Source organism: Nycticebus coucang, chromosome 12, assembly GCF_027406575.1.
Source record: "Nycticebus coucang isolate mNycCou1 chromosome 12, mNycCou1.pri, whole genome shotgun sequence".
In the NCBI taxonomy this organism is placed as follows: domain Eukaryota; kingdom Metazoa; phylum Chordata; class Mammalia; order Primates; family Lorisidae; genus Nycticebus; species Nycticebus coucang.
In genome coordinates this window covers 110260615-110285747 of record NC_069791.1, presented here as the reverse complement: position 1 = coordinate 110285747, position 25133 = coordinate 110260615, and the positions used below count along the sequence as shown (strand labels likewise).

The 25133-nt window shown below is 41.3% G+C and overlaps 1 protein-coding gene across 3 annotated transcripts in view; it reads right to left on the bottom strand.

The window, feature by feature from the left end:
- SHISA9 (shisa family member 9) overlaps positions 1-25133 on the bottom strand; it is a 310797-nt gene that overhangs the window by 274106 nt on the left and 11558 nt on the right. For all 3 annotated transcript variants that reach the window (XM_053557600.1, XM_053557601.1, XM_053557602.1), the window contains exon 2: positions 23578-23705. In XM_053557600.1, coding sequence (XP_053413575.1) covers positions 23578-23705 — 128 coding nt within the window. The remainder of the gene's footprint in view (positions 1-23577; positions 23706-25133) is intronic.

Below are 25133 nucleotides of genomic sequence, written 5' to 3'. Positions count from 1 at the left end.
AAGGGGATGAATATGTATCAATATAGCTCATATTTGATGAGTGCTTATCATCAGCCAAATATCCTATATATATTATCTCATTTAAATCTCAAAACAACCCTATAAGATACCCATATTATTACCAGTCCTTGCCTCTGGCGGTCTCCTCAGCAGGGGCAAGGACAAAGTAACTATGGCCTATTAACAGCATAAGAAGGAAATGCCCCAAAATGTGTGTTCTTCAGGGACTTTTCACATTTTCCATAAAGAGCACCTATTATGTTTACAACCAGGAAAAATAACAGTTATTGATTTTTATAAATAAAAATAAAACAAACAAAAGGAGTTCTCTGTTCCAGAAATCCAAAGGAAATATCTATTTCCATTCATCATGTTTCCCAAAGGGGTATCTATCGGTCTTCGGGGTAGGAAAATTCTTACTTGTGAGGGTATGGTTTATGCAGCCCTGACCCCTGTCCACCACATGCAGTCAGAACCCTACAGCACCCTCCAGCACTTGCTGCTGACCCTGAGGGGGCCTCTGCAAACACCTGGGACTCTCTGCCTCATTGTGTTTGCTCTAGCTGAAAAACACACTTGGTTCCCACAGGAGGCAAGCCAGAAGTGCCAGAGAGCTAATGCCCTCAAAGTAGCCCTTAACCAAGGTCAAGCTAGAATTTAGTGTCTAAATCCCGCAGCTTCCCTGCATCTGAATTGCTATAACTCTGAGGCATGTTCTAGTGGGTTTCCCAGAGTTCTACAGAGGGACTCAGCTGCCCAGCCCATGCTTATCACATGCCTGATCATGTACCTCAGTGGGCCCCTTTAATTCACTTACACTCACCTACCACCACTTCCTAGGATCAGCCCCCAAATAAATGATTTGTCCTCTAATCCTTGTCTCAGTCTGCTTCTGGGAGAATCGACCACAGCTGCTCCACAGGCATGCATTCTGACACTGAAAAAATTATTACATTTTTCAAACAACCTTACTGAGTCGTAGAGGGCACATTAATACAAGTTCCACTGCTGCTTTCTAGCTAGAAACCTTGAGTTCCAAGAACAGCCCATGCCAGGGCCATTCCCAAAATCTTTCAAACCTCTGTCCCTGTAGCCAACATCCCATTCTCTGACTATTTCAGTCCAGTCTCTCCCTGCAGTTTAAGATACAGCAGTGACTTTTAGTTCAAACAAGCAAGCTAAATAAGAAAAACAAAATAAGCCATGGCTTTGGGCTTAGCAATGTTCCAGGAAGGAAATAATCAAAATAACAACAATGGCAGAAGCTAACACTTACTGAATGCTTTACATGGACCTGAAAAGGGTATAAGACTTTACATAAAGTTTGCATTTTAGTTCCTCCAAGAAGAAATGTGGCTGCTTGGAGGCCAAGACAGCCTACAAATAAGAGTTCAAAGTGGATCCGTTCATTTAATCAACAAAGATTTACTGAGCACTTACTACATGCCAGACAGGTTGAGGGACTAACACAGACCAAGCCATACAAGGTCCTCCTCTCAGGACCCACATTCTTACAGGACAGTGGTTTTCCATCAGGACAATTTTACTCCTTGCCAATGACAAGAGACATTTTGGGTGCCATAACTGAACAGGGGGGTACTACTGTCATCTGGGGGCAGAGACCAGCATGCTGCTAACCACCCTCCAATGCACAGCACAGCCACACAGGATTATCTGGCCCAAGATCCAAGCAGTGTTGATGTTGAGAAACTGAAATAAAGGAGAGGGAAGGCAAAATGACAATGTAAAAGCAAATCAAGAATTTCAAGATGAGAACTGTGAGCCAGTCTCTTTTTCTTAGCTTTTGTGATTAATCTGTAAACAAGGACCTATGCCATCTATAAATGGAGGCAGGGTGCTTTTTGACAAACGTGCCCAGGACAGAAGTGAGGTCTTGTCTGTGCATGGCCAGTGGGAGGCAAGTTTCCTCCCTCCGGTGTGAGGCAGAGCTCCACCTGGCCATCAGGAGGCTGACCGTGATCGCTAATCTACCCCACCCTCCTTTGGTAAGGAGAGTTGCATGGGTTTGTTTACTTAGTCAGTTTACACATCTTATTATTTATTTATTCCACCTCATTTCACAAAGGATTTGAGGCAGTGAAGTAAAATATAAACAAACAATCACACATCCAAAACAGGGAAAATATGAATTAGGATAAGAGGGTGCGTAGGGTTTTTGAGTTGTTGTCTCTCGCACACACACACCATGCTCCACCGGGATTCTGTTCCATCTGCAGCACTGGGGTGGGGTTGACTCCACCCACATTCGAGCAATAGCCACCTGATCCCTGACTGACCAATCAGAGCACCACTTCCCCTGGGCTGAGCATGTGACCCATCCAGGCCAATCACAGACCTCTCTAGGGTTTTTTCCCTCCTCTTTCTCCGAGGTCTGGAGCTCTAAGGACAGTCCTGGGTTGAGGCTGCCAGTGAGCTGCTTTGCTGGTATCTGAAAATCAAGCCAAGAGAGACACACAAAATCTAGCAGTGCAGACGTGAAGTCAGAAACCTGAGAACAAGTGCTGAGTCCTAGTTATACCTACAGGTCAGAAACATGGCCCTTTATTATTTTTTTTTCTTTGCTCCAGGTTTCTGTCTACTGAACCTACCTGTAGTACAGGGCACATGCCAATATGAGAGAGAAATGGAGAACAGAGAGCAGGAGGCGAGGGTGCTGCAGTTTCTTATTTGGCTGTGTGCTCCTGGGTAGATGAGGTGAAAAGGGAAAGTTGACCAGGAGCACCGTTTTCATTACACATGAAGTGAGGACACGCAAGCTCCTTAGGAGAAGGAAAGCTTTTCCCTAGCACTTCTCAAAGTACGGCAGGCTCTGCAGAGGGAAATACTGAAAGATACAGAGGCAGCTGCAGGCTGCTATTAACTGATACCCTGCAGCGAATCTAAAAATGGGATTTATAAGGCTGCAGTTACAGACTCTGCTATGGACACTGAAGGACTCACCTCCACACGATGGTAAACTTGCTTCTGTGGGATCTGGAGAAAGGCAATGTTCCGAGTCTGTATGTTTCCACCGTGCACTCCACGTCAGTGTCCCAAAACCTGGTCCCAAAGCATTTTAGCCACTACTCATTCTCAGCCCGTGGCTGCCCTTTCCCTCTCAGGTAAAAGTTCATGTATCCCAACTACCGAAGGTGCCACTCTCCCCCACCAAAGAGGGGAACACAAGAGCATTAGAACCCCCTGCCTGTCAGCCCCAAAATGTGTTGCCCCAAGGAGCCTGCCCATGTCTGGACTGCCCTCAACATCTCCCCTGTTCTTCACCTCCCAGCTCCATGATTAACTCCAGCTGTTGAGATCTCACGGTACCAGCAGGCTGTCACTGCACTGAAAATCCCAAATGTCTACTGCCCAAGTAACAGATCTTTCAAGGCAACTTGTCCTTACAGAGCAAAAAACAAAAAACAACAAGGCCACTGTGCCCCCCAGCATGACTCAGAGTGGTGATGCGTTGTTAAGGCATAGTCCCACCACACACTACACTCAAGTGCCACAAGCAAAGGCAGGTTTGTAGCAAAATACCATAATTGGTGAGTTTAGGGAAGACAGGGTTTTTGTTCTGTTTGTTGTTTTAGCTGCCCTAGGAACTGCAACAAGGGTTTTATGTGCATTATTTCCTTTCATCTGCACAGGGATCCACACAAACGGATAGCAGGACCATATTCCTGCTAAGGAGGGATAATGCACCTTCCCCAAGGTCACACCAGAGACAGAAACACACACACACACACACCCCATTTCGCCAGAGGCTTTCCTCTTTCCTTTCTTTTCAATAAATTATCTTGCTTTTGCTTAAAGAGAAAAAATAGTTTCTTTCTTCCCAGCCAGGCTACACCATTAAAATATATTTAGGGAGAGCAACTCTTTAATTATGTATCTGCCACTTACCCTAGAATTAATTGAATGGGTAATAGAAAATATGGCCTCAGGACTATCTATATCACCTATGAACCACCTAAGAAGAGGGTGAGGCTGTTAAATATGAATATATCATAGCCCCAGTCCTAGACTTACTTTCTGATCATAACTGCCCTAAGAGAGTGAGGCTCAGCTGAGAAAACTTACATTAACAAGCACCTGCAAAGAACCTGTCCTACGCTGGCTATATGCTAGGTGCTTCCTCATATCTACCATTATGTGACGTTTCATCAAAGATCATAATTCATAAAGGTCATGAACATGCACCCTCATGCTTACTGGGAACATGGCCATACCAGGCATCGTGGGAACACTTAGTGTGTTCAGAGCCCTCAAAGAGTTTTCAATCTAGTTAGAGAGAAAAACAGATACTCATATGAAAATTACCACACACCATGAAAATCAAAATCAAAAGGCAAAATGAGAATTAGCACCTGGGAGTCAAGCTGAGTTGGAGAGATCAGATACGACCACACTGAATAAGAGCCAAGGAGGTGAGGGGAAACGGAAGTCGGTTACAAGAAGCTGAGCTTGGATTCTCGGGTGTAAGATTGGTCTAGTAAAGGAGAGGGGCATTTGCGGGGGACGATGGCAGGGGCCATTGGTAGCCCCACTATAGTCTCAGTTCCCAGGGAGCTGAGTTTGTAGAAGACTGAGAACTGAACAGATTAGAACAAGCATAGCTTTGCTCTCCTTACTGAGATGGGTGTCAACACCTAACCCAGATTGTCTCTTTTCCCTGAGCATAAGGACAATCACAAAGCTCACAATCCACACTAAAAGTAAGGCATCAGTTTATCCACGAGGGAACGGAGGCCACCTGCTCAGATCTCTGTATGCTCCCCAAGGGTGTCAACAGTTAGATTTCATCCATCCTTCTGGATCTTAAACTCCTCACCTTATAAAAATCACATCTGATACCAATCCTTGAGGTTCAGTCCATAGTCCACAGGGTGGGCAAGAGATACGTCTATGTTTAAATAGACCAATAGGGGAAATATCCCATAACCATTCTTATGAATGTGTATGTCCCCCCAAAACTCGTATGCTGAAACCTTGAGCCCAAATGCATCTTCATTGAGATATGGGGTCTGTGATAAGCTGACAAATGATTAAATGATGTTATAATGGTGGGGTCCTAATCTTATAGGTGTCCAGGTGAGAAGAGGAAGAAGTGCCAGAATGGGGTGTGTGTGTCTCTTTCTCTCCACTATGTGAAGGAGGACACAGCAAGAAGGCAGCCATCTGCAAGCCAGGAAGCGAGCCCTCTCCAGCATCTGGCCCTACAGACCTTGACCTGGGACTCCTATCCTCCAGAATTGAGAAAATAAATTTCTGTTGTTTAAGCCACCCAGTCTGTAGCATTTTGTTGGGACAACCCAAGCAGACTAATATATCCACTGTTAAATCAGCAAGGTTCAGAAGTGTTCCTAAGTGTTGATAAATGCATAGCATGTCCTTGGGAGAATGAACAATAAACTTATCATGGCAGTTGACTCTGAAGAGGAGACTTAGAGGACAGCGGGCACCTACTGTTTGCTTTATGTGCTTGCAGATTGCTGGACTACTTTTTTCCTTACTGTGTGCATACTGATCTCTTCAAATAGATAAATACATTAATTTTTTAAAATGTACGGTATGTAAATGGACACACTGCTAGGCTAAAGACATTGCCAGGAGGCCTCAGTGAGCTGTGTTCTTTAGGGAACTCCCAAGCTCCACAAATCATCTAAAGCTCAAATATGAGCACAGGGCCCTGGGGGGCTTGCACAACACAGGGGATGAGGCTGTGGTTTTTGAGAGGACCAGCTAATTGTGTGAAGGTACCTGGGGGTGTTTCCTGCTCCAGGTTACAAAAGTAGTCTCAAAAGACAGTATTTGGGACAAATGCATTAGCCCCTCGGCCCTAGCTGGCCCATGCTGTGTCAAGGGGTTGGGCAAGTCTGCAAACAGGCAGGAGCCACATACCCTTGTCCATGGGCATCAAGTAGGGATTTTGTAGAACACTGGCATCTTGTCATTTGCAGAAATCTGAGGCCAGAGGGAGCAGCTAAAATCACATTCAGCCAAAATTACCCACAATGGCTGTTCCTCTGATTTAGCACCAGATGAAGTAACTGGCTTGTGTTTAGGGGCCAAGTTATATGAAAAATGCATATCTTTAAATGCTAGAATCACACTCTGGAGAAGCTCGTGGGAAGTGAGTCTGTCTGAGGCAAAAGCAGACTCATGTCTCCCGTCTCACTGTCAGCATATGCTCATTGTGTGGAATGGGGAACAGAAATACTCGCGTTATTTATGTTACGCTCGCACACGAGCACTCATCCCTCTCTTCCCCTCCCCCGGCCCCTTCTCCCCATCCCTGAACTGAGATCCCAGAGTTGAATTCACATAACTTAAAGACACTCGTGCACCACTGTACTCCACAGTAAGGGAAGAGAACATGGCACTGGGCGGGCCTGGCTCCTCCCACCGCGCAAACCTAGGGAATTATTATAATCAGATCCCAACTGCTCAAGCATCCTCAGTTTCCTAGCAACCCTCAAAAGACTTTGGTGAAGGGTGGGAACAAGGACTTGCTGGTTAAGGTGGTGGCAGCTGTGTCTGAGATGGCTGGAGAACTGCCCCAAATTGTCTTAAAGGCCTTTCTCACCAATCATATCAACAACCCAACAAGATGCCTGTTAAACAGAAGTGATGTCAGCCAGTCCATCTGCTCAAGAAGTCCCAGAGACTCAGTTCTCTATTCCTTTACTGGGACCTCGAGGACTTCCACTCATCAATCCACTCCTCGTCCCCAATGGCACCATCTGCCCGAGCCAGGCTAGCTCCTTCCCACCTGCTTTAGCAGCCTTCTGCAAACATCCTTCCCAGGTGTCCACTCACACCTCCCTCCCCTCAATACATCCTCTGTCTCATACTTCCCTTCTAATCACTCAATTTCTCTTCCCCATGAATGAGCTTCCCGTGATCACCTTCGCCAACTTTGCTGGAGACATCCTATAGGTTTTATTATTACACCTAATTAGAGGCAAAAAGAAAACACACCCCCATAGTTAAAGAGCACCACAGTCGCTAAGCCATGGGGCAAGAAAACAATGCAGGAAACAGCACCAAGCAACCCTCAGGTGCTGGTAGACTCGAATGGCATGGAAGTGACTTATTTGCACAGATATCAAGGTATATATAAATCCAGAGGAGAAGAAATCAGGCAGGAGAGGAGATGTGCTTGGCTCTTTGGAAATTTGTTTGTTTCTCTTTTAGAATACCCAATATTCATTCCAGGCTTCTTTTTCTTTGTTAGTTTTTTTTCTTTTTTATTAATTTTTAATTAAAATCATAACTGTATACATTTATGGGGTACAATGTGATGATCTAATATACAATGTAGAATGCTTAAAGCAAACTGATTAATATTGCCATTACCTCACTTACTTGTTTTTTGTGGTAAGACATTTAAAATTTATTCTTCTGAACAGTCTCTTCAACTTCATTGCAGAGACTTTTCTCTTTCTTATTAGCAAAATGTTGAGCATGTGACTTGGCACAGACCAGTGAGACTCCCCTAGGACCTTAAACTTGAGTGAGCACAAAGAAAAATGGTGGGAATAATTCATAGCAGCCGAGGATAAGGATCATGGTTGGAACTGCTCTAACTCCTATCATGGCAAGCTTGGACCTTCAGATGCTCTTCCAGTTCTCTGAGTCAACCCATATCCTTTAAGAGGATATGGCCAGGCATGGTGCCTCACGCCTGTAATCCTAGCACTCTGGGAGGTGGAGCCTGGTGGATTGTTTAAGCTCAAGAATTCAAGAACAGGGAAAGGATATTTGCATATTTTCAATCAGACAAAAGCTTGATAACCAGGATCTATAGAGAACTCAAATTAATCCACATGAAAAAAGCCAACAATCCCTTATATCAATGGGCAAGAGACATGAATAGAACTTTCTCTAAAGACGACAGACGAATGGCTAACAAACACATGAAAAAATGTTCATCATCTCTATATATTAGAGAAATGCAAATCAAAACATCCCTGAGATACCATCTAACCCCAGAGAGAATGGCCCACATCACAAAATCTCAAAACTGCAGATGCTGGCGTGGATGTGGAGAGAAGGGAACACTTTTACACTGCTGGTGGGACTGCAAACTAGTACAACCTTTCTGGAAGGAAGTATGGAGAAACCTTAAAGCACTCAACCTAGACCTCCCATTCGATCCTGCAATCCCATTACTGGGCATCTACCCAGAAGGAAAAAAATCCTTTTATCATAAGGACACTTGTACTAGACTGTTTATTGCAGCTCAATTTGCAATCGCCAAAATGTGGAAACAGCCTAAATGCCCACCAACCCAGGAATGGATTAACAAGCTGTGGTATATGTATACCATGGAATACTATTCAGCCATTAAAAAAAATGGAGACTTTACATCCTTCGTATTAACCTGGATGGAAGTGGAAGACATTATTCTTAGTAAAGCATCACAAGAATGGAGAAGCATGAATCCTATGTACTCAATCTTGATATGAGGACAATTAATGAGAATTAAGGTTATGGGGGGGTGCAGAAAGAGGGATGGAGGGAGGGGGGTGGGGCCTTAGTGTGTGTCACACTTTATGGGGGCAAGACATGATTGCAAGAGGGACTTTACCTAACAATTGCAATCAGTGTAACTGGCTTATTGTACCCTCAATGAATCCCCAACAATAAAAAAAAGGAAAAAAAAAAAAAAAAAAAAAGAATTCAAGAACAGTCTGAGCAAAAAACTATACAGGCATTGTGACCAACACCTGTAATCTCAGCTACTCTGGAGGCTGAGGCAAGAGGATCATTGAGCCCAAGAGTTTGAGATTGCAGTGAACTAAGACTCCATGGCACTCTACCCAGGGTGACAGAGTGAGACTCTGTTTAAAAAAGAGAGAGAAAGAAAGAGAGAGAGAGAGAGGTGGAGGTCCCTTTTAGTACAGAATTAACTTCTATTGCTTGTAAGCAAAACACTCCAATATGGACCATTTGCCCTGAGCCTTAAAGGATGAGAGAGACTAGGGTGCAGAGTCTTGACGGCTTTGGCTTTGGCTTCCTTCGGGAGGCTCTTTTAAAAGACTTGGCTGATACCTTTGGAACATGTACACAGCAAACTGCCAATGAATGAAGGTGCCTATAAACAAAATGGATTGCCTTGAGACGTAGCAAGTTTATCACAATAGAAGGTGAGTAAGTAGGACCAGGTAAACATCAGTCTGGTAGCATTCTTCCAAGTACGCTCTCCAGAATACTTTTTCCCATAGATATAATAGCATTACACAAAGAGATGTTCAGTGGATATATCAGTTTGAGAAACACTGAAATGAACATAACTGTAAATGGTTTTATGGCCTTTATCCTGAGTCTTCCATTTATTTATCCAAAGAACCCTAATGCTGCAGAACATCTCAAAGGACTAGTGTTGGATGGAACATCCACTGGGAAGCACCGCTGAATGGTCAGATGAAGCAGGAGACACAACAAAACTTGTGCAAAGCACCGAACGTAGTGCCTCTCACAGACATATAGTAGTTGCTCAGAAATCGCAGCTATAGCCTAGATTAGTGTCCTGCTTTGCTCTCATTTCTGAATAATGCTTGTCCACATTTATTTAGACAACTTCTTCTCCTGCCTCATCAGACTCTAGCCCCACTGGGCTTCCTTTGTTTCCACCGCACAATGAGTTTCTCTCCCACGTCATTTGCACATTGTGTCTTTCCCCACCCCCATCTTCACTTGATTGGTTCTTCTCGTCTTTGGGTCTCATCTTAATTGTCCTTTCCTCATTAACATCAGCTTTGTTACTCTTTATCCCACCACCTTGTTTCCTCCAGTACTTATTGCAAGTAATAACCTTTCAAAGATGCATCTTTTAGCTGTTTGAAGGGTCTTCCCCTGCTAATATGTGGGCTCCAGAGGTCAAAAACCTGGCTTATTTTTGGTTCATTAACACAATGCCTATCCAGATAACACAAGAAAAAGGTTTGTTGAATAAATGTGTAACACAGAAGTCCTTCTCTATGTAAAGGATATTAAGCAACAAAATATGCCCCATTTCCAATAGCAGATTTGCAGGAATTCTTCATTTCCCTTTGTTATATCAACAATAATTTTTTTAAATTAATAGTATTAAAATACAGTTCTGGGTTGGTGTTTGTATAAGAAACTAAAGGAATGCAGTTCTGATATGTAGTTTTATGGTGGTCTGACTCAATGCAGAGAAATTGCTTAGAGAATGTAGAAGAATAAAAGTTATCAAATGCCTCAAGCCATTAATATATTCATTCATTAAACAAAGATATGCTATTCACCTGCCACACATATCTGAGGCCTTCCCAACCTATGAATTTGGTTTATACTCCTTTATTTTATGTCATATTTATCTCCCTTCATTTATAAACTCATAAGTCCTTGGAGGGGGTCTTTTTTACATCTGTAGGAGAAATATGGCACACACGTACAGTTCTCCTGTCCTTCTCTCCCAGCAGACATGGCTAATCAATCACAGCTCGTGCCCACTGAACGTGAATACGGACTCAGAAGCTTTTTCAACACTTCTTTATAGAAAGCCATATAACCACTCATCAGGGTTACCACCCAACATGACACCTATTTGCCTACTCTGGGTAGAAGATACAGCCCAGGCTTTGGAGATAGTCCAAACTGTGTTTGAATCCTAACACTGCCATATATTAAATGGATAGCTTGTGCCTGTTTACTCTTTAAGATATAATAATCCTTCCACATTGCAGGGCTGCAAAAAGGATTAAATGAGATATATTTGAAACACCTGGCAAGGAGTAGACACCGGTAAATATTAACTACCGTTGGTATTAGCCTGGTATGCCGCATACAGTGTTTCACATACAGTGGTTGCTAAATAAAATGGGAAACTACATTGGGACACAAAGCTTAAAAACCAGAAAAAACATAACAAGAACAACTTCCTCCCTCTGTACCCTCTATCCACAGCATAATACACCCCATTTTCACCCTAGACTTTTACCAAGACACACCCTGGGAGGCAGGGGACACACACAGTATTCCTGACTGAAAATTCAGAGACAGCATCTTTTGTTCTTAAGTGCTTTTCTTAGCTTGACCTGATTTTGCTCCAGGGGTGAAGATTATAAGATCTGGTGGCATATTTGGGTATTTTTGGATTCAGAGTCAAAGGGTAGGTAAATGTTTGATTTTAACCACAGATTAGCCAGGCTTGGGACTTGCCACTGTAGGACTGTCCTGCCAAAGCATATGAAATTGCTCTGCGGATCTATTATGTTTTCTTCCTCCTTCATCACCACTCCTCTCTCTGGGTTCTAAGTCTTTCTTTTAAAAATAATATTTACTTATGCAATATCCCAAACAACATATTAACATGTTGAATTAAAAATTAATATTTAAGTAATGTACTTTGGTCAAAATTAAATCCAATTTATGTGAGAATTAGTCACTATTTTCTTTTCTTGTCTTGCATCCTCATTTATAAGTGAAATATGTTTGTAATTTCCCCTTTATAATAATATATTCTCTCCAATTTTAATATCAGGTGTACCCAGATCAAGTAGAATGATTTCGAAGTATTTCTTCTTTTTCTATTGTCTATAAGATTTGGCATGGTCTGTTTTTTGAAATTATCTTTTACTTTTATTTATAAATATTAGTTGTCTATTTTTTGAAACTTAAAAAAAAGTAATAAGAAGTTAACTGATGACTCCATACTCAATCTCAGAGTCAAAGCATTCTATAATAGACATACTCTTATTTGACAATATGAATGTTACTTTCTTTGCATTATTACTATTATTATTGCTTTATATTTTGGTGCAGCAATTCTCTGATTTCTTTTCTGAATGTATTTATATTCATTCATTCTTTATGAGGTTTTTGTTTCTAGTCCTTATCTTAAACATTGTCATTGTTATTAAATTTTAAGCCTCTTTAATTTTGTGAAGGCAAAAAATGGAAACCTAATAAACACATGTATATGTAAAAATAAAAAAATAATAATAATAATTTTTTTTAATTTCAAATTAACATAAGGGTACAAATTTTTAGATTAAATTGTTCTCACTTCCAAGGTAAAGTTCCAGCTGTAAATAAAAATAATATTGAGATTTGAAACATTTCTGTTGGACATTTAATTGTCTGTTTGGCAACACGCTGAAATCAATATTGTGATCCAAAGCAGGTCACTTTGCATCACCAAAGGTTTTTTTTATTATCCACAATATAGTCATTTCATAAATATTAAACACCCCCAACTCCCTTCGTTTACTTTTCTGCTTTCTTCTAATCACATGGAGAGCTGGCACGGATGGGGCATCAGGAAGCAAGCTACCATCCGGAGAAGCGGGAAGAAAGGAAAAGGAGGGAAATACTATTGACAGAAGTCAGCCACGATTGGACTGGTGAGCCCAACTTCACAAACACTGCTTCTGGGTGACATTTCATTTCATAATGTCCAGGTGATGCTGGAATGTGTATTCATGAGCTTGTAAATGTACATAACTTCTCTTGGTACTTAATTGGGTATTTACTAAACTCTACTAGCAACTGACAAACTGACAAAGAAAAAGTAAGAGCAACATTCACTTGATCAAATGTGCCTAGTACTCTATTTTGACAGCATTTATCATCTGAAAAGCTTTGACACAGCACCGACTGGGCATGAGCCACAGGGCGAGGTGCTGGGGACATAGTGAGGAACAAGACAGCCACGGCCCTTGGTCCTACGGAGCAGGCATGCTGTGAGGACGATAAATGGTAAGCAAGTAAACAAGATGACTTTGGGAAGGATACGAGCTATGATAAAAATAAAGTGGTGCCCTAATAGATAGTAGTGGTATTCTTTACACAGGCTGAGCTGCTTTCTATAGGGAAGGCGCCCCAAAGAGGAAACAGTTTAGCCAAAATCTAAACAATGAGAAGAAGCCAGCGAAGATCTAGGGGACAGAGTGGTACAGGCACAGGGAATAAAAAATGTAAAGCAGCCCCTGAGGTTACAGAACTTTTGGCACATTTAAACCATGATTTTTTTTTTATTTTTTTATTTTTTATTAATTTTTAATTAAAATCATAACTGTATACACATATAGGGTACAATGTGATGATTCAGTATGCAATGCAGAATGCTTAAATCAAACAGATTAACAAAGCCACCACCTCACTTACTTATTTTTTGTGGTAAGACATAGAATACTATTCAACCATAAAAAAAGATGAAGACTTTACAACATTTATGTTTACCTGGATGGAGTTGGAAGACAGTCTTCTTAGTAAAGTATCTCAAGAATGGAAGAAAAAGTATCCAATGTACTCAGCCCTGCTATGAAACTGATTTATGGCTTTCGTATGAAAGCTATAACCCAGTTATAACCTAAGAATGGGGGAAGGGGGAGAGGGAGGGGAGGGAGGGGGGAGTATGGGCAGAGGGAGGGTGATTGGTGGGATTACACCTGTGGTGCATCTTTCAAGGATACATGTGAAACTCAGTAAATGTAGAATATAATTGTCTTAACACAATAACTAAGAAAATGCCAGGAAGGCTTTGTCAACCAGTGTGATGAAAATGTGTCAAACTGTGTATAAAACCAGTGTATGGTGCCCCATGGTCGCATTAATGTACACAGCTATGATTTAATAATAAAAAAAAAGAATGGGGGGGAAGTATCCAATGTACTCAATACTGTTATGAAACCAATATATAAACACTTACATATTCGTATGAATGATAAAACACAAAGATAGTCCAGCAAGGGGAGGGGTGCGGAGAAAGAGAGGAGGGGAAGGGGAAGGAGGTTGGTGGGAGGAGGAAGGGCATTTGGTGGGATCTCACCTGACATGCACAGTGCAAGGGTATATTTCAAAATAACTAAGAGCAAGTTTTAAATGTCTTAAGCCGTGATTTTAAGAAATAGAACCGGGATCTGAATCCAGCCACCTGTAAGCTAATTCCCAGAAGAAAAACACTCATAAGGGGCAACTTAAGAAAGAAGTTGCTTATACAACTTCTTTGTCAGTTATTATCAAAGAATTGTTTGATTGATTACCTTCCTTGACTTTGATATATGCATTAAGTTTTTTAAAAATATTGCCTCTACAGAATGATGTGCTTCCTTCATGCCTGTTACAAGCAATAAAGGAGAGTAAATAAAACATGCTGCCCTCGCACAAGCTCCAATTCATGGACTGTGCGCAATTCAATATTTTCTTAAAATGTCAAGAATATCCTAATATTTCAAAGGGCTTCCTCTGGACAGCAGGTGAGGGGTCAAGCTAACATAGTTCTGCACCAGGAGCAATGAAGAATGTCCCTTTTGTTCACATCCTCATGTCCATTTTGGAGAACTGTCAAGTAAACATGCATCATGATCAGTCATTGCGTCGTAAACATTCCATAATTATTTGTATTAACCAGACAAGTTTCATGTCTGTGTAACCGTAAGGAAATTCATGCTTTTTCTTGGACATGAGTTTCGTTATTTGTAAAATTCTAAGAATGGTCTGATTAAAAGTTCTATAAAGTTACATATATATATCTACACTATTAATCTCTATATCCCTACTAAAAAGATTTAGCAGGTACTAAATAAATATTCATTCAGTCAGCAAAACAACCAGAAATGCACATCTGTGTTCTCATTTCCAACTGATTGAAAGTAAAAAATAAGTAAAATGAGAAAACATAAACACAGTGCAATGAGTTTTCCTGACACTAAAATCACTTGATTTAGGCATTGCCTTTTATTTTGAGAATCATTTTTTATCTAAATGTTTAGTGTTAAGATGCCCTAATCTTTTGCAGAATTATGGTGACAGTATTCAGCAGATGCTTTTTACTTAATTTTCTTTTTGTTGGCAAATTGAAGTTAGTACACTATGCTGTACCCAGTTCTTCTAATTTTTGAAGTTTTTTTTTTATCATATTTGAAACCAGAAATGTGGCATGTTCCTTCCCACCCAATAACACATCCAAGATAGACTTTTCTGGCTGAGTGGTTTGAACTGGGGAGCCCCTTCCATGCTGTGGTTCAGCACTGGGAACAGATCCCATGTAGCCAAAGAGCTGGCTCTAAGTAAGTCAAAAAAAAAAAAAAAAAAAGAGGTTCTGCTTTGAGATTGGCAGTCTCAGTGTAAGTACACAACTCCAGACCTAATATCTAAATTAATGAGTTTACGTCTCCATTTAATAAAATATTGAGATTATGATTACACTTAGTTTCATTAACTGCATCTCAGACTAAAGTAATGGGATTTCCTTTTCAACTTGTAATTAACTTTATTGAGAATGCTTACTGGGATTTTTTAAAGGCAGTTTTCTAAAAACTTTATTATAAATTGTTACTGTATGTATCATTATATTAACTATATTAATTTTAAGTTGGCTGTTATTTTTAAAAGAAGAAAAAATCAACACTCATCTATTTAAAGCATGGCAGGCTGATTGAACTCAGTCTGAAAAGCATCTGTATTCCACCCCTGACAGCTGATCACAAAATTGGGTCTTCCCATAGCAGATGTGGGATTCTTATTTTCTGACCAAAAGCAGTGTGACCCTAACCAAACAAAATCCTCTTCTCCCTTTACACAATTTGTATAAAACTCATCAGATCTGCAAGAAAGCTCTAAGGTGAGCAAAGTCAGCACAGGAAAATGTTCTGCTTTCTTCACTCTCATTCTTGGAAAGTTGATGAGGAGTATTTTTCTTTCAGAACAAAATACCAGTTTCTCAGGAAAAGCTGTCCTAATTCTCTCTTCCCTTCCTTCCAGCCCCAGATGTTCTACAGAGGCCTCCTGCCTGCTCCCGCAGCCCCCGGGACTCATTCCCACCACATGGCTTTGCAATTGCCTGTCTCCGGTTTCATCTCTCTTGTAATCTCCAAGAGCATATGTCAAATATGTGTCTCATTCATCCTCGGGCCTTCAATTCCTAGCACAATGACTAGCAAATAGCAAGACTTTAATAAGTATCAGTTGAATATTGATTTAAAGAAAGTATTAGTTATCAGAAAGCAAACAATTGGCTAAAATCTGAATCCTCAAGGGCAGAAATGGTTACTTTATCTCAGTTGGTCTATTTTCAAAGATGAGTGAAGTGTAATACAGCAATTTTTAGTAGCAAACAATAAATAAGGAAAAGAAAGAAAAAAGAAAGATTATATATAAATACATATATATTATATAAAACACATATAGATTATAAATATTATACATACATATATATCAAACTCTATATATAGCCTTGCAAAGGCATGAGAATGGTCGTGAGCAGAGCACAAAGTTTAAAGCCAGGTAGCGATGAGTTCACAGACAGAGTCTAAGCATATATATCTCTGTGACCTTCAGCAGATTACTTACCTGAGCCCCAGTCTCTTCATTTGCAGGTACGTGCATGCAATACAAATCTTAATTCTTTTATGGAATTGTTGTAGGAAGCAAAATGCTCGCACGTGGTGGGTGCAGAACATAAGCTATTGTGTTATTTATCACTCCTTTTCCTCCACACTAAACGTCAATCACATAGTAGGTATGTCATATCACTTAATCCAGATATATAAATAGAAACGAGCACTCTCCCAAAGGAATTGTGTCCAAGGATAGGCTTTTCCTGGTATGAAGAAACAGAACTTGGCACCTTTGGCCTCTTTTAAACTAAAGCAGACAGTGTGCTGAGTATTTAGCTTTCTTTACAAATAGTCCTACAGCTGGTTGCAAGTACGTGGGAAAGGCAGTGCAAATCTAATTAGGAAGTGCCATGTGGCCAGCATTAGTAGCAATTTTTGAAAAGAGCTCAGGAGACGACTTATAGAAAGTGATTTTTTTTTCCCAATAAGGACTCTGTTTTTCAGTTGCTTACACATACACACACACAAAAAAATCTCAATTTTCTGGGTGGAAGTATAAGAAGCATGTGGGACCACACGGAGTCTTACTTGACTGGCTCTTCCAATGTAAATAAAATCATACCATCAATATTCCTAACAGAACAAAAGCTCATGTGTTTTAGATGGGCAACAAGGGAAACACAAAACAGGAGCAAATGGCTAAGGATGGGACAGCTGCTCCATCCAACTATTTCCTTAGGAGGGAATTGACAGTTCCTTCCTCTCTCATTTGCATCCAAACATTAGGAATAGACACAAATGTACACAAGCTGTGTTATCAACTGGCACACACAGAATGGAAACATTTTCACTGAGAATACAACTGCACAGTGAATTCACACCCACATGTAGCACCGTCCCCCAGTGAGCAGACTGCAGCACAATGGTCACTCATTCCACAAACGGTATCAGTAACAGCCAGGATTTATGTCACCAGGCACGTGTTAACTCAGGTTAAATGCTCAAAACAATCTTGTATGGTATGTATTGTTTTACTGCTTTCATAGAATGGGAAACTGAAATTCTGAGAATTCATTTTTCCAAGATTGCACAGCCAATAAATGACAGAGCAAATACCCAATCCCAGCTGTCTACCTCTCAAGCTCACAGCTCCCACTCCCTCTCTGCACTGGTCTGCACTCACGTTAGACAAGCCTGTGAGCATCTCCCACACAGAGGAGACCCACCTGTGCCAGGTTTCTTGCTCTAAAAAACTCCAACTCATTTCAGGCTATTACAATGTTTCCTGGTGGATCCAGTAGATCACTCCCTCACTCTCATTAAGTATGTGATTTACAAACCCATGCGCCCAAACCATTAGAGTCGTAGATCTTCAGAAGGAACAACTAGTCTTCCCAACTATGGAAAGGAACATTTAGGGTTCAGGAACAAGAATGTTGGTTGCTAAGACTTCATGCAAGAGAGTTAAACCCTCACATGAGTTGGAATTGCCCAAATACTCTCAAAATTCAAAATCCCGGGAGTTTCAGGGATCCACTGGGCTTCTGGTCAAGCTTGTGCTGAAGATCCGCACTTGCATGCACTCAACAGCCCATCGGTTTAATGCTGTATATTTTCTAGCCAATGGAGACACAAAAGCAAATAAAACAATTGCATCCCTGCCTACCTGTAAGGAAGGTTAAAACAGCAACCCACCTCACCTTCCCTTTCCTTGCACACCTTTCTTGGACAATTGGCCCCACTACAATCCTAAGTAATAATCCTAAAACATGCTCTACCTCACCCAACTGATGGAAGCAGGGTCAGAAGTCAGACCACTGGCTGGTTGGAAACCTGTCATATTCTCTCTCCGGATCATTTGAACTAAGTGCTCGCAATGATTGAGCACATGAAGGGTAAGAAAGACGCTTTACCCATCCTGCCAACCCAGTGGTCCCAATCCCCACCCCTCCTGAGACCCAAATATTCACCAGGTAATAAACCCCTGTCCACCCAAGAAAGTCCAGGCTATGGAGTCAGGTGGACTTGGCTGGAGTGCTGGCTCTTCTACTAAATGACTACTGCTCTAATTTTCCACATTTCGTTGTGTATATTTTCAAGTCTACTGAGCACTGTGAGAATAGGGAATGCAGTGTAGTGGTTAAATCACAGACCCCGGGGCCTGGCTGGCTCAGTTAAACCCCAGCTTCACTACCTAGTAGCTGGACAAAATTCAGACAAGCCACTTAGCCTCTCCAAGCTTCAACTTCCCCAGCCTTATCATGGGGAAAATAGTAGTCTGAATCGAATGAGGGTTTGAATATTCAAGGCATTGGGGTCTATAACGCCATACCTATGTCCCTACTCTTACATATTTGTTTTACTCTTATATAGTCCTTTATCTTCCACATTTACCTTTTAGCCTTCCTTGGCTAGAAAATTATCCCCAATTTTTTAAATATACGGAAATAACCTTGCCAATATTTCCAAAAGTTAAGTATGGGATATCCCGGCTGCGTTGGTAAACAGGGATAAAGGAATGGCACTCGATATGACCTGTATAACCTTTCCAGAAATAAAACTGTAGGTTCCTTATAAATCCACTTGGCCACCCTTCTAGGCAGTAGGAAGGTGGTGGGGCTGGAAGAGAGCTCTGTTCTTTCTGATGGACTCTGTGTCCAAAACATCAAGTCATCATTTCTCCCCAGTTTGGAGTGAGCTCTCACTTGCTCAGATTATGCAAAGTGTGTGATATCAACCCCATTGCAAAGAGCAGCCGCACGGAACCTGCAAGTGCTATCCCGTGTGAGAGTGCCATCAGGCCAGCAACTGGTTCCATCCTGACATGGGCCCACAGTGAATAATTTCACTTTGGATGTTTTACAAACACTAAAAGACACATTTTATACTGTGGCAATAAAGGTTTTGTAATTGCTTACAATGGCTTATTTCATTTTGTTTTCTGCCTCTATCACATCATTTCATACAACCAAAAGTCTACCATCAACTGTGTGGTGCTAAGGACAATGTAGTATTCTGAATTGGACTCTGGAACAGAAAAGGGATATTAGTGAAGAAACTAGTGAAATTCAAACAGCATCGACAGTTTAGCCAAGGGAGATGCACTCATGTTGACGTCCTAGTTCTGACGAATGCACCATGGTGATGTAAAACATTAACATTAGAGCAAAGTGTTTGAGGAATATATAGAACTCTGTGTGCTATGTGTGTTATTTTTCTGTAAATAAAAAAGCATTCCAAATTTGAAATTTTATTTCAAAGAAAAAATGTGCCGTGAACACAAATGAGATGAGAAACGTCAATCCGGGTTGCGTGTTCAGCCCCTCACTCATATTCCTTGTTCCTAAAAAGACCAAATGGAGCCTATATTTATTCTGCACTCCCAAAAAGGGTGGGGGGTGTCATTGGCAGGAAGGGAAGTTGGGGTGGGGGGAGGCAGAGTATGTTCATAGCGCTTAAGGACAAAATGTGCCTTCAGAAACAAACTATAATTATACGGAAGCCGAGGAGCATTTGCAGAAAATCACTAATCTCACAGCAATCTACATCCTGTTAATCAAAGAGGTTGAGGCCCTTTTGATTATCAGGCTAAACATTTTTAGGCAAAAGCACTGAATGCCTGGAAAGAACATGAACAGCATCAGCTGAGGAAAAATCCACCTTCAGATAAAAAGGCAAGTCATGCGTCTCGTAGGAAAAAATGAACTCCAGGAAATTTGTACAGAAAAGTCAAAACAGGTTTGATGTAAGCTTTACACGCTGACTATCAAATTAGCACACTGTACCCCATCAATGCATTCATGTACACAGTTATGATTTAATAAAATAATTTTTAAAAAAGAAAAGTTGACAAAAATTTCTCCATATTGAAACTCTTTCCTCCGAGTTTGTCCTCCACTCCCCTCCCTTCAAATGCCTTATTGGCTGTTGATTCTCTTAGCATTTGACCAAAGCCTCAGGAGAGGCCAGTAAGCGACATGGCATTATTAATATACAGAAGACAGGCTCTGGTCATTTCTCTTGCCCAGTGATTCATTGCGTTGTTTGCTCTTTTCTTTTAGCGCGGTTCTTTTGTTTGTTTGTTTTCCAGATTAATATGAGGGTACAAACAATGAGGTTATGTTTGCATTTGTTAGGTAAAGTCCCTGTTTCGTTGTGTCCCAGGAGGTGTGCCATATACCCTTACTTTGTGCCTGTTAGGTGAGCACACCAATCCCCCTCCCTCTTCTCTCTCCCCGTCCTCTTTCCCCCAACTTGAATTGAATTGAGTTTTTCTCTTAGGCGGGCGTGTATTAGATCATCTCCTGGCTTCATATTGGTATTGAGTACATTGAATACTTGCTTTTCCATTCTGTGATACTCTACTAAGAAGTATGGGTTTCAACTCCATCCAGGTTAATACAAAAATGTAAAGCCTCCAACTTTCTGTGGCTGAATAGTATTCCACGGTGTACATATATACCACAGTTTGTTAAGCCAGTCCTTGACTGATGGGCACTTGGGTTGTTTCCACATCTAGCAATTGTAAATCAGCTGCAGTAAATCAACGACGAGATTGTTTGCTCTTTTCTTGTTGATTAGCTTGAGTTCTCTGCAGATGAGCCTTTTGTCAGATTCACAGAACGTGTGAATATCTTCTCCCATTCTGAAGGCTCTCTATTTGCTTTGTTTACTGTGTGCTTAGCAACAATGTACCCTAATCATATGTACCCTTACATTAATCTAAAATAAGAAAACAAAGATATCAGGATAGGTACTGATAAAGAAAATATATACATATAGATCATAACTGTGTACATTACTGCATTTATGGGGTACAACCTCAAACTCTTGGGCTTAAGGGATGCTCTTGCCTCAGCCTCCCAAGTAACTGGGACTGCCACAATGCCCGGCTATTTTTTTTTTTTATTGTTGTTGTCATTGTTGAACAGGCCCGGGCCAGGTTTGAACCCACCAGCCCTGGTGCATGTGGCTGGTGCCCGAACCACTTAGCTATGGGTGCCAAGCCATAAAATATTTTTAAGCTTCAAAATACACACACACAAGAAGATAGGGAAAGACAAATAGATAGAGATTATTATTCCCTTAAAGCAATGTCAGGTGAGTGATGAAGAGATATAAAAATGACATTTCAGTTAAAATTACTGAAGCCCTAGTTAAACCTGGAAGCCTGGGTATTTAGTGAAGAACAAACTAAAAATGGCATGATGCCCCCTTGTCACTGTATCACAAACAGACATGTCTTAGTTTCTGTTTCTTTAGGGATAAGTCATTGCGACTCCCATATTGTCCAGAAAGGGGTTTCTGCTTAGCAGGTGCCTTCTAGCTGAGGAATGGACTGGCCTCGTTTTCCATTTACGAAGCTGGATTCCTTCTCTCCTGTTTCTCATCAGTCAAAATTAGTCTCTGATGATTACCTGGTTTCTTAAACCTTTAATAACTAATTAGCATCACTCACCTAGTCCTATGCCCTCCATGAACTCACCCAAATCATCTGTTTTTCCGAATGTACAATTTTTCTACCCCATCTCCAAGCAGAAATTTATTTTCAATACAACCTTAAATGAAAAATCCTTTATTCAAGCAACATCCATTAACGTTCCCTGCCCGTTAGCCTGATGGAATGATGGAACTTGGTGACTTCAGTGAGTTTGTTATTCCATTTCAGTGCTGATTCAAAATCATTTTAGAGATTGAAACTTCAAATGAAAACCTGTTAACAATCACCTTGTAGAGCCAGGGCCTCATTTTAGTTTCTCTGCTCCGTGATCATGTTCACACCTATAAGGGACAGAAGCATACGACTAAGTCCAGCTGATTCCCAGCGCTGCCCAAAGAGAGTGCGCCCGTTCCCATCAAAGCCGGGACTGGATAGCGTGATCCCCACATCAGAGTTGGTGCCATTTCCCAGCTCTTTCATGGCTGTTTCTTCCACTGGCCAGTGTCTGTTGCTCTAAAATGTGGCTTATTACTCACAGCATTTCATGAATCAGCTCATAAATGAATAATGTCAAATTATCTAACATATTTAAACCTAAGACATTCTATTTACTGGCTCATTTTTCAAACCATGTAAACACTGATGCCAACTTTGCTAATGCACTGCAACAATTTTCAAAACCATGAAAACTCAGCACAATGAGGAAGCAGAGAACTCGTATGACCCACGTTAAACTCCACAGACTTCTTTCTCCATCCATTGAGTGTAAAAAATCCACAACCAAACAGTCCAAAACTATGATTCAGCAAATAAAACATCCATACAACTCGGAGGGAGCTTCAGCAAAGGCGACCCAGACTGTAAGAATGTGCAACACCAGAACTGTTTCTGTTTTCAGGAACCTCTAGCCACAACTAAACGCAGCCTTTAAATTGTCTGGCTTTTGTTATTTTAAATCAAGCCCTCCACATTACTTTAATGTGGGGGTTACTTGAAAACATAATTACTGGGAATAATCCCAGTAGTACATTATTGTCAAAAACTGAACCATCTTATTTTTTCCTGTGCTCTGATTAGTCAGAGAGCATCAGCTCCATAACGCATGTTGTATCTACAGACCTTTGAAGGAAAAGAAAATCTTTGGGAGTATACCAAGATCTCCAAGCATGCTCTATCTACTAAAAAAAAAAAAAATAGAAACAAATAGCAAACACAGCTTTTTTTTTTTCCTGGCAGAACAATGGGAACAAATTAGCTGCTGTTGAATCATACATATGAAGCCCAAAGCTCCAGGACCAAAGCTCAGTGTCCACCTGCACACACACATATAGAATATTTTATAGTTTATTTTTATGGAACTTTAGTTTAATTAAAAATAATAATAATATGATTCTTCTAAACTAGTATTTTCTAATTGAACATAGCATGAAACCTAGAAGTCAGTGCTGATTTATCTCAGGAGGCAGATGAATAAACCAATGGGCTATTGGCTAACATATTACTGTAAAACGAACCAACCAAATAATACATTGGTTAACTAAGTGTCCAAACATGATGAGCTAACCAAGAGGGTCATTATTTAACAGATCAGCCACAATGAGCCCGCCAAGCAGTCTACTAGGTGAAAGAAGAATGGACCATGAGAAACCAGGTAGATCACTATTTAACAAAGAAATCAACCAAGTGAAACGGTGCCAGACTCAGTGTTATCCAAGAGAAATGAGGTATAAAAGTTCTAACTTATCAAGAAAGAGAAGCTCTTAACTCACCCAGTGTGGGACACCGTGCGGGGCTGGAAAGGATTCGTGCGGCTATACTTACGAAGATTATTTATGGGAGTTCTCGTGTCCATGTTCTCGTAATGCTGCACGTGGACAACAATGTTAAGGTCTCTCTCCATGTGATCAGGGTTGCAGTGGCCCTGTGGCCTCATGACATCTGCAAGGGCCCTGAAAGGAGAAAGCATTTATATCCATTCATTCAAAACAATAATTGGTACATGCACCAAGCACCGCACTTGTGAACAGAAGACCAGGCTGCTTACTAACTCCATGGAAGGCTCCATTCTAGTTAGGGTGGGGTAGAGAAGACACCGGTAGATGACATCCCTGTAGTTAGAGGTTCCACTGGGGACCTCACACATGAGTGTACACACGTCTCACAACAGCTGGGTCGTGACGGTGATCCCCAGGGAGTGATGAGAGGACTCAGCCATGCACGCGGGCACTGTGTCTGCACTCCACCGCTTTCGTTCTCTCTTTATATCAAACGTTAGATTCCAACACTTCCCTTACAGCCCGGGCCCAATGTCAGTAACAATAGGTAACATTTACCGAGCGCTTGTCATAAGACAGGCACCACGCTGATCACATTACATGCCTTAACTCAACAAAGCAGCACAAAACACCTTGTAAGGATTGTAGATGAGTAAACAAAGGCTCACAGAAGTGAATTAACCTGCTCAACCCATAAGGTGTGGCACAGGGATGGGGAAACGGGAGTGATGGAGACACAACTCGCCCCGTAAGTGGCCTTCACAGTCAGATATAAATTTAGGACTAATGCTCAGTGTTCACACTTAAAACAGAGCAGAAATATGTCAAACAGATAGCACACCTAACATTAAAACTACCAATATACTTGTTTCCTCTTTACCCTCCGTGATGCGTTTATTTAGATACACAAACACCCTTGAGAGATACGTAGTATCGTAGGCGTTATTACATATGAATGTATCCTTTACATAAATGGAGTTTTACCGTAAACTTCACTCTCTTTCTTCCTTTTTCACGTAATGTGAGAGCTAGCCATGTTGCTGAATGTGAGCTCCTTCACCCCTTGCAACCATTGCACGGTGTATCCGCATATGCAACCTTCATTTCTCACTTACCTGCAGGGGCAATAGTCTCCACCTGCAGCAGCTAGTCAGGTAGAGGAACTGACCATCAGAACGGGTGCCAGCTACAAACCTCCAGCGGTTTTACTGTAAGCCAGCCAAGGATCCACCCTGCTTTTCATCTTGACAGTCATGGCCATCTAGCTGGCCACCAATTCCCTGGCCCCTGTCAACAACGGAGCAGTAAATATCTTCATACAGGCCTCCTCTTGGACCGGGAAAAGTTTCTCCAGAATACATACTCACAAGAGGTATTGTCATGTTTTAGGGTAAACTCAAATGTTCTCAGACAGCCACATAAAGGGAGACAGAGAAGCGAACTGCCTGGCTGAGAGCCACCCAGATCACCTGTGAACTTGGCAGGCCCAGCCCACCTGCTCAAATTGACCCACCACTGCAGTGATTCTCAGACAATGGCCTGCCACTCTGCAGTGTCATTGTCACCTGGGAGCTTGTGAAGGTGCCAATTTTCAGATCCAAC